The 12,036-nt window shown below is 42.7% G+C and overlaps 1 protein-coding gene across 3 annotated transcripts in view; it reads right to left on the bottom strand.

Annotated features, from left to right (window-relative positions):
* Positions 1 to 12,036, bottom strand: part of MRPS6 (mitochondrial ribosomal protein S6) — a 46,277-nt gene that overhangs the window by 10,405 nt on the left and 23,836 nt on the right. For 2 of the 3 annotated variants that reach the window (XM_040545362.1, XM_040545363.1), the window contains exon 2: positions 1,755 to 1,894. In XM_040545362.1, coding sequence (XP_040401296.1) covers positions 1,755 to 1,894 — 140 coding nt within the window. Of the gene's footprint in view, positions 1 to 1,754; positions 1,895 to 5,639; positions 5,741 to 12,036 lie in introns of all 3 variants that reach the window. The other variant, XM_040545361.1, reaches the window with a different exon arrangement.

Here is a 12,036-nt window from a genome sequence, read left to right as displayed (position 1 = left end):
ACTTGAACTGGGAGGTGGAGAAACAACAGTTATGGTGACATAAATCTGATGGCTTCATGCCCATGTTTCAAAACACGATGGCAATTATTTGTCACTAAAACCCCACCTCAAGCAGAAAACAAAATGCGTCTGCTCTCAGCACTGCAAAGAAGATGGTTATTATAGTCTACTGATCCCCTCCTTCTGCTTATTAAACAGGTAATCTGTTGTAAGAAATGAGTTTAGCTAGCTTACATGTCTGAAAGATACCCTCAAGAAATGGCTTTTATTCACCTCTACATAATTCTTGTGATGTCTGGTTATGATTTTCTCCTTTTTCTGTTTTCCCTGCTGAAGAACCCAAGCCCTGACGGTGAAGTATTGCCACCCAAGCCAAGTGGAAACTGTGATCCAAAGTGGTGAAGTGTTTCAAAGGGCTTAGTGCTGTAGAAAAAAAAGAAACTAGAAGCTAAAAGTCTCAACTTGAACATCCCAAATGAGTGGAATCTAGTCCCTCTGGCTTAGCTCCACACCTGTAGTACCAGTGTTACACCAGCTCCTTGTCCTGCTGAATCAGCCTGAAAATAATTTAATGTTGGATGGATGAGGTAATTAATAATTCTGTCTTGAGGCAAGGCTTTGATTAGCTCCCACGTGCAGACAAGACTTCATCCTAAAATGCAAAACTATCGGGATCAAGCCATGTTTTGAAGGCAATCACAGACACCATGGAGCAAGAGCACAAGACAGCCGCAGCCACGTCGCCGTTGCTTTTGGGTAAGTAACAGGCACACCGTGGAGATTCCCTCCCCTCCTCTTTCTGTCCGTCTGCTCTCGCTGCCAGCTCCCACTTTGCAGGAGAAGGAAGGGGTCGTCGGCAAAGGGAGCGAAGCTGTGAGGCACCCTCGGGAGACGACCTACCAAGGGCTTCCTAAAAGGCGCTCCCCACGGTTGCCTCACGCCGGCCGGTGCCAGAAGGCCCGTCCAGGAAGGCAGCAGGTCCACTTACACCCAGTTGTGCTACAGGGACGAGGAGAAGCGTGCGGCTAATTGTTATTTTGATTACGGCAGGCAGCCCCTGCGCAGCACAAGTTGCTTAGCAACATTTCTCAACCCTCGCGGCGAGCCAGCATCCATTTCCATTTCGGAGGCAGCCTCAAGGAGCAACAAAACACCAGCGTGGGCAGTCGGGGGAGAAGGCCGTGGCACCTCCGCTCTGCCTCACAGGAGAAGGCCAACATCCCATGTCCCAGTTCTCCTCCGTGGGGACAAATGGAGATGTTTCTCCTCTAAACAAGCGAGTTGTGCTTACGTGGTCATCTCTAGCTAAAGCCGTACCAAAATCACGAGTGAGTCTTACAGGATGCGTATGGTAATCAACATTTAGTTCAGATGCATTAGAGAAAAAGAATCAATCTTGCCAATTAGCAACCAGCAGATTAAGTGAGACTTTTCTCAGTAAACAGCCTGCCCGGCTTGGAAAACAGTTACGTAAAAATGGCCTAACAAAATAACATTGTGTACATTGGGGAAAGCAGTCCCAACGCCTGAGCTCAGGCCACTCACAAGACATCTGCACAGATAGCAAGGAGCTACCAGCACACAAAACGAAGCAGCACAAAACAGTCGAAGCGGAGCACAATCCGCCTCGCCGAGGCGACACACGTTGCACATCTGCTCCCCAAAAGCACGAGGAAGACCAAACGACAACAGTGGCTTATGGACGTTTTAAAGGAGAACTGAAAGGGTTTTAAAGAAAAATGCATCGTGCATACCCTCCTCTTCTGTGGCGCTGCTTGTGCTTTGAGATTTTGTATGGCAGAGCCCTTTCTCCCAGGTTTTCGAGGTTCCTCACAACGGCTCCTTTCTCCATGAGAGCCTCAACAGTGCGCTTCAGCACAGCTGCGGTCTCAGGCTTGAAAAGAAAAAAAAGAGAAAGCAGGAAATGTACACAAATCTGGTTATTCTTATTATGTGATTACAATCAACGCATGCACTTGCATGGCTAAGTGCTGGAAGGGAGCGTGTAGTAACCTGAGATGGCAAAATGGAACCACTTCCTTGCAAAGAAAACATTTATTATTTTTTTTTTAAACAACAAACAGCTGACAAACAGCCAATTCCTCTGTGAATTACGGCAACAGCAAAGTTTCCACTGATTTCAGAGGCAGGCCCCAACAACAAACAACAGGAAAAAGGAAACAGTTAATGGCTTTAACTCACCTGGTATCACCTTGGCTGACCCTTGCACAGGTATGAGTAAATACACGTGGCAAAGAGCAATTTAAAGTCCCTGGATCATTGATGCTAATTAATATTGCTCACCATGGCATTTAAAGTGAAGAGTTTGGGGGCAACACCAATCTGTGGCTTGCTACAGGGACAACAATCAGCACCATGTTCATTTTGCATTGTCATTTCTACTGCACACACGTAATAGATATTGGACCCTTGGTTAAATCACTGCACCTCTCATTACTTTTGCACAGCTGACATACGAGCCTTTTTAAGAGTTAAGGGACTGACATGCAGTAATTAGACTAACACGCAGAGATCTCACTCCTCAGAAAAACAAGTTTGAGGGACAGGCAGCCAAAAAGCAGTAGGTAAAGCAGATGAAATACTTCCTTGCTTATTGCATAACAGAGCTCTAGAGTGCCAAATCATTTCTGTAACGACACTATAATATCTATGAAAAATGTTAATAAAATATAAATTAGACTGTTTTGAAAACAACTGAAAACTTGGTACACTATCAATGACAAGAAGCATTTTAAGAAACAGATGTCCTACAAAGAAAGGAAAATAAATGGACATCCAACTAAACAAAAACTGCACAGCTTCCTTCTCTGCTCCCTGCAACATTTCACATCAACATATACTCCCAAGTCTACTGTTTGGTGAGATGGTAATTGTTGTAAATGAAAAAGTAATGAAAGAGATGATTTTCTGAGTAGTTTGTATTTTGTGAAATCACACCAGCATAATAATTTCACTGTCTTTTCTCAGCCAGGAGAAAACTTGTGTAATCTTTCGCTCATTTCATGAAGAAGATGACTGAAAGTTAGTCTCCCGAGTCTAAAGTAGAGATGCACACCTAAGGGTTGTTTAATGTCCAGATCCCTTAATGGAAATTGGTGAAAAAGGTGGTACCAGAATCTCACTCTACGCAGTGCAGTCCGTGCTGTGGCACGTGGAATTTCTTTCCTTTTGCTGAGGATGCAAGGTGATATGAAAGAGCCTCCAGATGCAGAGCAAAGATGTTCAACATATTACATGCTACAACGTTGACTGCTCTTTGAAAGACCCAAGCACAGATGGTCTGAAATGATTTCTTGTTTCCATGAGTTAATTGCCCTGTGGCAGTCAAGAGTCTGCACCTAACTGCTCCTATCAATCAGAAATTTTTCCCCCTCACCAGCTAGATGAACTGTTTGGGAAATTTATTTTCAACACAAAGAGCCTAAACAGTTATGAGGTCAGCAAAAATGCCTCGGATTTTTTTTTTTCCAATGTACGTTTAGGTTGTGTTGTAAAACTACCACAGGGACCAGACGTTCACATTTGACGAAATGTCACTACCTTGCCAAAGTTTGAGGCATTAAAACTATTGTTTCTCACAACAGAGAAATACTAAAGGATCTCTTGTCGCAGCGTGAAAAATTAGGATGAAGGCATTATTAAGAGAGTTTTGGATTACAATATATAACTTTAAATCACTCTTTCGCTCAAAAACAGGAATAACGTTATTTTTCAGTTGACTTCATACGATTGCCTCCATCAGTACTCATTAAATTTCCAAGTAAGCACCCCTCATGAGTAGGACCTCCTTCCCCAAATGGAGAACTCTCTTGGTTTTCCTACAACTCTTTTTGCCCTCTTGCCACAGCGCAAGCTGTTCCCACAAATGTTACAGGTGTCTGAATGTGACTTCAGCTCCTCCTTCAAGTTTGTCTGGAACAAAACCAGGGTGTTCAAAACTTACTGAGGAGCAACTGAGGGATGGATAGGTAGACCACAACTACACAGGCCTCACTTTGATAGCAAAATAGGATCAAACCAATTCTGTGAAGTTATGTAGACATTTACACATTCATGCTGCAGTTGATGATGCTGACTGACAGCTGATGGTGACCACATTAATATTTTCTCTTCCTCCTTTAAATCTCCCTCATCTCTCAAATCCTGCTGCTTACTACAACACTATATTCAAATACCAGAGTATCCCACCAAAACAAGCATTATCCTCCAAGACTGGATTCTTATTCTTCTCTATATGCTTATATTTTGCATTGTTTTCCATCCTCTATATGTCTGACAACTACCACCAAGCAGTCACACACTGACCTCTCTCCCCGCAAACCCTAGAAGGACAAGCAAATACTATCGGAGAAGAATTGGGAAGCAACAGCTACAGGATGTTACTACCTCATTACTTTGAAAGATACTCAAGAACTAGGAAGGAAGGGTCACTGTGACACACCTGTTGGCTGACAGGACTGAAAGTGAGGAACAGAATTCTAAAAGTTGGGAGGGTTTTTTTTTTTGAAATTTTAATTTAATATACTAAACTCCACAATAGGAACATTCTTTAAAATAAGATCAGAATTTTGCTAATGAGGTACAGAGCCTGCCTGAGACACAGCTTTCAAGGTCTGTTCTATCCCTCCTTGTGTTACCATGGCATATCAGCAACCAAAAGCTGCAGAAGCTTACCCAACTAAAATTCTCTCTGAAGGTATTTATTTGAAACAGAAGAGAGTAACAAGGGCCAGTAACTTGGTATTTTTTGAATGCTGGATACCTTCCTTGATATTTTCCTTATTGTAAGAGTCCTTAGTAGTAGAAGACTACATATGAGTCATGCCCTCTGGAAAGCCAAGTAAGTAGATCAGGTGGCATTTTCACAATATCTTCAACAACGACCATAAACCAAAAATTTCTTACTTTCCACCACACCCATCTTTTGTTTTACCACAGCAGAAAGTGTTTGTTACAATTTCTGCTGTTGGAGAAACATCAACAACAGCTAGAAAAAGGTAACAGCTTTGCTTTACTTGACCCCATCCTCCACAAATGCTGTAAGAAAGGGGTAAGAGCAGAGCTGAGGCTCCTCTCAAGACTTTCCCCATGAAGAACTGTTTTTCCAAGCTCCTTATGCCTCTTTTGGCTCAACTTACAGGACACAAAGGTGTGAGAACCTGGTCCAAACTCCAGACACAGTTTTATGCTGATTTCATCACCACACGGTCTCAGTACTCAAACCCACCTACAGCAGGAGCTGCAGGTGAGAGTCCCTTGTTTGTAACAGCAGCAGCTTCACAGTGTTGCACAGACAAGCCAAAAAGTAGGGTAACAGAGCTGCTAGTGCTAGCCACAGTTTCATGCTCTAAGAACCATACTAGAAATCTGGCTTCAAGGAAGAAGAGAAAAAACAAGAACTGCTGCCTTTGTGAAACAAGCACCGATGCAAATTTTACTTTCTAGAAGGTTCTGACTTCAAAACGAGAATCTGACACTGCCCATTAGGGTTTTACTTACCCACATTAACAATGAAAAGAACAGTTTTAGGAGAGAAAGGGCAGCTAATCTAATAGCTTTAGTATTTTGTGCACTGCAGCACACCTGTAGAGCTTCCAACACTAGGCTGGGAAACATACACTTGGAAAGCAACAGGATCTGCCATTCAACTCTTCTCCTGCTGTGCATGCTTCGGTTGCAGAAGCCTTCATGGTGCTCAGGCAATTATCACAGGAGAAATCTGTCAGGTCAATGAATAAAAAAATACCGTTAAGTTTACTGTTGCTGCTTGTCTCCCACTCAAAAAAAAAATGCTGATCCATAAAAAGAGCTCTGTTCTAAAGCGACCGTAATTGATTGAGACCTTTATACAAGCAGCTGTATGTCCAGCTGTGGACTTGTTTGACATACCCTGCTATAACAACCGTGCATATTTGAGTTAAACGGTATTGGATAAGCTTATTCTTCTGCATCCCTCCTACCCTCAAATGACACATAAGCTTTGCGTCTCTTTTATACATGCCAACAGATCAGCACATTCCCTGAGTGGCAGCATGTCCAACATGATGTGCAGTTTCTAAACACAATGAAGCCTAAGAAAAAGTCCTATATATTTAAAAACAAAACAAAAAGAACAAGAAAAGAAAGCCACAGATTTCTACATTCAGGATTGTAAAATATTACGCTTTTTTGCAACCTCCCCATTTGTGGAAGTACTTTGAAAACATAAACTGTTGGTTTTGAAAGCTTGTCACTGTAATCCCTCTCATTCCTCCTCTCCAAAAAAGATCATGGTTTATCATAGCTTGCCTAAAGCCATCAACCAAACTATATATAGGCTAGCCTTTGCTAACCATAATATCCACAGACACAGGTTCCTTGGTTTGCCTCAGAGCCAGACCAGCTGAGGACATAGGAAATGGTATTGCCTGGCTCCCAACTCAGGAGCCACAACATTTTTTTCCTGAACAGCCAGCAGTAATTCCAGTACCACAGATATGGGGAAACAAGGAGGGGAAAAAAAGAAAAAAAAAAAGCAGGAGAAAAATGGCAGTCGGTGCCAGAATACCCATGCTGGAGAGCAGGAAGTGCTAGAAAGAGTGTGTAAGCCCTGGTATGCAATTCTAGCTCTTGTTCACCCTCCTGGGTGCATAATCAAGCCCTTTCGAATGGGTTCACCCTTAGTGAACTTGATGAACTTCGTTAGTGAACTCAGTTCCCCATCATTTGGTCATGAGTGAGTTACCTTATTCTCAGAGGTACAGATCTACTGAGCCTACCAAAGCTGTGGAAGGAAGATGGGGGAAGTCTCTGCCGACTTTCCAAGTGCATTTACTTGGAAAACTGCCGCTGGAAAACAACTGAAGGACCAGGATCAACCTTCCTCACCCCTCTACCCCTGCACTTTTTAAACTCGGAGCTGCCCAGAGGAAATGCGTCAACTAGCAAGTCAAGTCCATAGCTGGCTGACCAAGCAAAAACAGCAGAGGCATGTTACAAAAGACACTTTCTGCATAGGGCTGGATGTCGCCAGAGATGAGGAATGCTGTGGCCACATTTACCAGGGTGAACCTGGTGCTGCTGCTGCCAATGCCTCAAGATCAGCGGGCGCCTTTCCACAAATAATCCAGCTAAGTTTATTTGAAACGCTGCTACTCCCGTGGGCCCAGAGGCTACGCACAGCCCCATACATCACACAAACCACAGCCGCATACCACGCCCTAGGCATTTCCCCATACCTACTGCTTGTCCCCTTTCTCCTCACCAGTCTTTCTTCCGTCCAGTCGTACGGGGCAGGCTGTAACATCAAGTGCCCTTCTCTGGTAAATCCCCATAGCACATCATGGCATCACATGGTACAAATGGGCCAACCTGGCTCTGGAAGCCATTCGGTCACATTCATAGAGCACTGCCACCGCCACCACTGCCTGCAAATGCAGAGAGCCTCTATGCAAACCTGAGCTGACTGATGCCCAGGTCAGTCAGGCCTGTCTACACTGCACTGCTTCTTCCACGCACCCCAAAGCCACCCCAGGTCAAAGATTGGTTCAGGTAGCTCAACAGCTGTACGGTATGCCCTTTTGTGGCTCTTTTCAGTGTATCATAAATGTCACGAGGGAACAGAAAGCTATTTAATGCACAGACTTCAGGATCTCAAGAGATTGCAAAAATGGGAACAGATGGGGGGTACCCAGCCAATTGTCACCCAGGAGCAAAGCCACAAATGCATGGTAATAATCCGTGAGTACCAAACACAGCTCCAACACCCTCTTTGCGAGGGGAAGTTATTATACCAGCAGGAGTAAAAGCTATAGTACGGTTTTTATCAGTTGTAAAGAACTCGCACGGCAACCAGAAAGTAAAAAAAAAAAAAAAAAAAAGGGCAATATACTGATGGCAAAGTATCCTTTGTTCTACTGGAGACCAAATGAACATGAACTCATCAGCTATGAAGCTACAAGAAGCATCTCTGAGATAGACCAGAAATTCAGGAAGAGCATGGAATAAAGCTTTTGTAATGTTGATGTCTCCTAAAAACCAAGGAGCCATCCGCTCAATCCTAAAGGAAAGGACAACTCTGTGGCTGGAGTTAGAGCCGTCTAAAAAGACTGCACCACTGCTCCATGCAGTCTGCATGGAGACTGCACTCACTGCCTAGTGAGCTGGCCAGAGGGAGCTCAAGAGACAAAGTCAAAAGGATAGAAATAAACAGAACTGGCTACAAAAGCAGCTTTCTCAAGATACCAAGGCTCTCCTCCTAACAGAGTCTTCAGTGGCAGAACAGGAAACAGACACCAAATGCCTACTTTTAGGGTCAGTTAGGACTAGACTCAAGTTCTTCTGACTACTCACTCAGTTAATACAAAGCATTTAAAAACCAGTGGGCACACCTCTTTAAAATACAAACAAAAAGGAATCCATCAGTCTTCAAATTCCCTTCAATGTAGTAATAGCATAAAACTGTGTCTTTTTGGTTACTGAACAGTTAAAGTTCTTCTGCGATTATTCATTGAGGTGGAAATTAAAGAATGCAAAATTTATGTTTAAAAACTGCAATTCAAAAGCAGTAAAACTGAAAAACATGTCCATATCGTTACTGAATACGTAATTAAATACTAAAAACTTATTAGTGAAAATGATAAAAACACAGACGTTTGTGAACTCGCCAAGATCAACAAGAAAGAAAGAAAGATGATGAACTTTACAATGAGGAACACGGGGAAGCTGGAGAGTCATTTAACTCTCGCACCCTCTCTTAGTACACAACAAGAGGCAGCAGACAGATGAAAAACCAATCAGCAGATTAAGAATGGACAGCAAAGAACAAAATAGCACTAATATTAGCAAAAAACATACCAGGCATACAAGCCAGCTCATGACAGGTTAGTTCTTTATCTGCCTAGGGATCAAACTTGAAGTCCTGGTGCAAGATACAAAGCTGCAATTACCGTAAGAGCATAAACAACACGGAGCAGCAGCAGCGAGTACAGCACAACCGTTGAAGGACACGTACTATTCAGAAAAGATCAAAGTGGTAGATCAAGTGAACAGAAAGTGTGCTAGCCGTGCTGCACCCATCCTAAAAATGACCAGCATGCGACTTCTGAGCATAATAGGCAGAGTCTCTGGAAAGCAAGCAACAAGAACCAGGACTCCAGATACCTCAGTGGAAGTCCAGAGCCAGGCAGGGGTGAGGAGGGAACTGTCTAGGGAAAGCTGGGCATACAGCAGCACTAGGTAGGAACAGATTTCTCTAACGATGACTGTATGATTTTCCAGACATAGTGTAAGGAACAAATGACAGAACCGAGAATGGTATTTTCACCAAACATTTATTGGTCAAGGATACATGATATTATTCTAGAAATGGATTCAGAAAATAGTGAAATTATAGATGGCAAGTCTCTAAAAGTAAGTTTGGGGGGTGACCAAAATTACCTCTGTCTGAATTAAATGCAACACTGCATATCTCCAAAAACCAGCTCTTTAATTACATTGTAATGGAGGGTAAGCCAAGGCATTATCAACTTCACCTGATGCAAATGTGAAGCCCAGGGACCTGGATGCAAAGGAAGCAACTTTTAAAGTCAAAGAGCTGCTAATCTCTCCTCTGTCCCCAAATCCACCTTTCTTCTTCAAAGAACCTAAATTCCACAATATTTTTTAACTCAATGTTTGAGATCAAAGTTAATTTAACACTTTAGTCTCACCAATGAACTTAGCTTACAATTAGTTCATTTTATAAAGTGTCAACTAATTTCTAAAAGGAACTCTAGAAGGTGTCTTGTAAGTCTGAATGGAACAACTTTGCCAACTATAACCAAATCCCCTGTGATGTCATGCCATGTCAGTGGTTTATTATTAGAAACCATTGAATTTAACATTTGGATACTACTTGAGAGCCATCTTTGTTACAATGCCACTTAGAAACTTACCCTCTTCTTCTCAAATCACAATAAATTACAACACAGGCTTCAATCTAATGCTCCTGATCAGCTGACGTCTACTTACCAGAAACTACAAGTAAGCCTTGTTCTTCATGACTTTTAGATATGGAGTACATTTCATCAGGTTTACTTTATATATTCATTAAGCTTAAATAAGCTCAAAAGGTAACAAGAAAAAAAGAAGGAAAAAAAAGCACATTGGGAGTTATTTCCAAAAGCCTTTTCTCCCTGGTGTTTGAAACGTGCATGCGCACACACACATTCACCTACAACTCCAATTGTTTCCATATTTGTCAGGTTTAAGATGAAAAAGCAAACGCATTCTAATGAAGAGAACAAAAAGTAAGAACAGAAAATGGGGAAAGTGAGAAGAACAGAAGTCTTCTCCCATCTTGTGATACAGAAGCTGAAACCACAGTCAAGAAGCTTCTTCTACCATCCCAGTACTTCTCATTGGTAAACCTCCACCAGAGTACATTAAGAGTAGATAAGTGGTTGCACAATTTGCCAATTTGGATAATCAATTCTTGTCCCCAGAGCTATCAACTGCCAATTAAAAAATAATAATAATAAAACAAAACTGAAACTTCTTCTGACTTCACAAACTTTCCCTTTGATTCCTCAAGCTTTTGGTTTGGAATTGCCCAGCCTTCACCTTCAAAAATCCTTGAGATGAGCAAAATGTAAAGCCAAACTAAGCTGTTCAGCCTAATCTAAGAAAGATCTGCATCAAGTCATCCGTAGACAAGTATGGAAAAGAAATCCAATTCACGATAGTATTTTTAGATGTAATCAGGATTTTAAACACAACAGAGAGAAAAGCTTTGCTCTTTTCTCCTCCCCATCTTCCAACATCACAGCTGACTTAAAGCTTACTGCTTTCTTGAGAAAGCTGGTTTAGGCTTCTCTGGATAAGAGGTCCTTTGGTGCAATTTTACTTGCTATGATGTTTAATAAGACATAATTCCTACAAAAATAGCTTGCTGCTGCTCTTTACACAACTGGCCATTCATATGACCCAGCAGACTTAAGTCAAGATTTACGTACCTCCCAAGAACGTCATCTACATTATCAAATTTCTCAAGACAAGACTAATTTCAAGTCTTTTTCTGGGTTAAGATATCCTCAGAAAAGCACTTTCTTCCAATATCTCTTCTCTCATCCTTGTTTCCATCTCCTTACTTTCCACTGTGTCGTGTGTCCATATCTCGCTCCCCTAGTATTTTCTCTCATTTTCTTCTTTATACACATTTTAACTACAGCTTGGAAGACTTACAGACACTGACAGAAGGGGTCCAAAAGTAATGGCTGCTATTCCAAGGTAAGCCAAACCCATTTGTTCCCCTTACCATCAGTGTTTGAAAGGAAAAGGCTGCCTGAACATGCACAGCTAAGCAATTCCTTCAGCTGCCCATCACCTCGATTCCTTGGCTTCTGTGCAAGTCAGGGGAGGGAGGTGAATCAAACCATTGTCACGTTGCTGCTGTGACTTTGCTGTCCTGGACACTTCAGGGACAAAATCAGAGGTATCATGAACAAGCAGGGCTTCGCTGTGTTGCAAACAGCATGCAACATCACAGCATTTACAACGCCGGCTGCCTCCCTGTCCAGCCCCGGATAGGTGACACCGAGCCTGGTACTTTTCCCTGCAGGGACCAGCTCGCTGTCTGACACAGCACACGCGCAGGCAGCTCAAAACCCGCAGGGATTCTTTCAGTGTAATTGCACTGGACACTTTCAGCACGCTAGGTATTTTTCAAGTCAGCTTTCACACTTCTGTAATTGGGGGAAATGTGCGCAGCAGCGAAGGAGGCTGGCACTGCACACCTTCCAGAAGACAAACACCAGTTTGGGAGAGAGTCACAGCTGCAAAGGCCACAGACAGTTAATTTCAACATTTCCCAGTCAAAGACTTCCAGCCTTAGAGCTCCAACAAGAGCCCAGTCCTTGGAGAGTTACATGCAACTGTCTAAAGCATCCATTGTAGCCATCAAGTCTTGGGACATATTCCCATGAAGCCCCAAACACTCTAGAGTGAGGGTGTACCGTTAGCACCAGACTAGTCTAAGTCCTTAAACGAAAGAAATGT

Source organism: Cygnus olor, chromosome 1, assembly GCF_009769625.2.
Source record: "Cygnus olor isolate bCygOlo1 chromosome 1, bCygOlo1.pri.v2, whole genome shotgun sequence".
Classification (NCBI taxonomy): domain Eukaryota; kingdom Metazoa; phylum Chordata; class Aves; order Anseriformes; family Anatidae; genus Cygnus; species Cygnus olor.
Note: the sequence above shows the minus strand (reverse complement) of the source record. Positions and strands in the feature narration are given on the sequence as shown.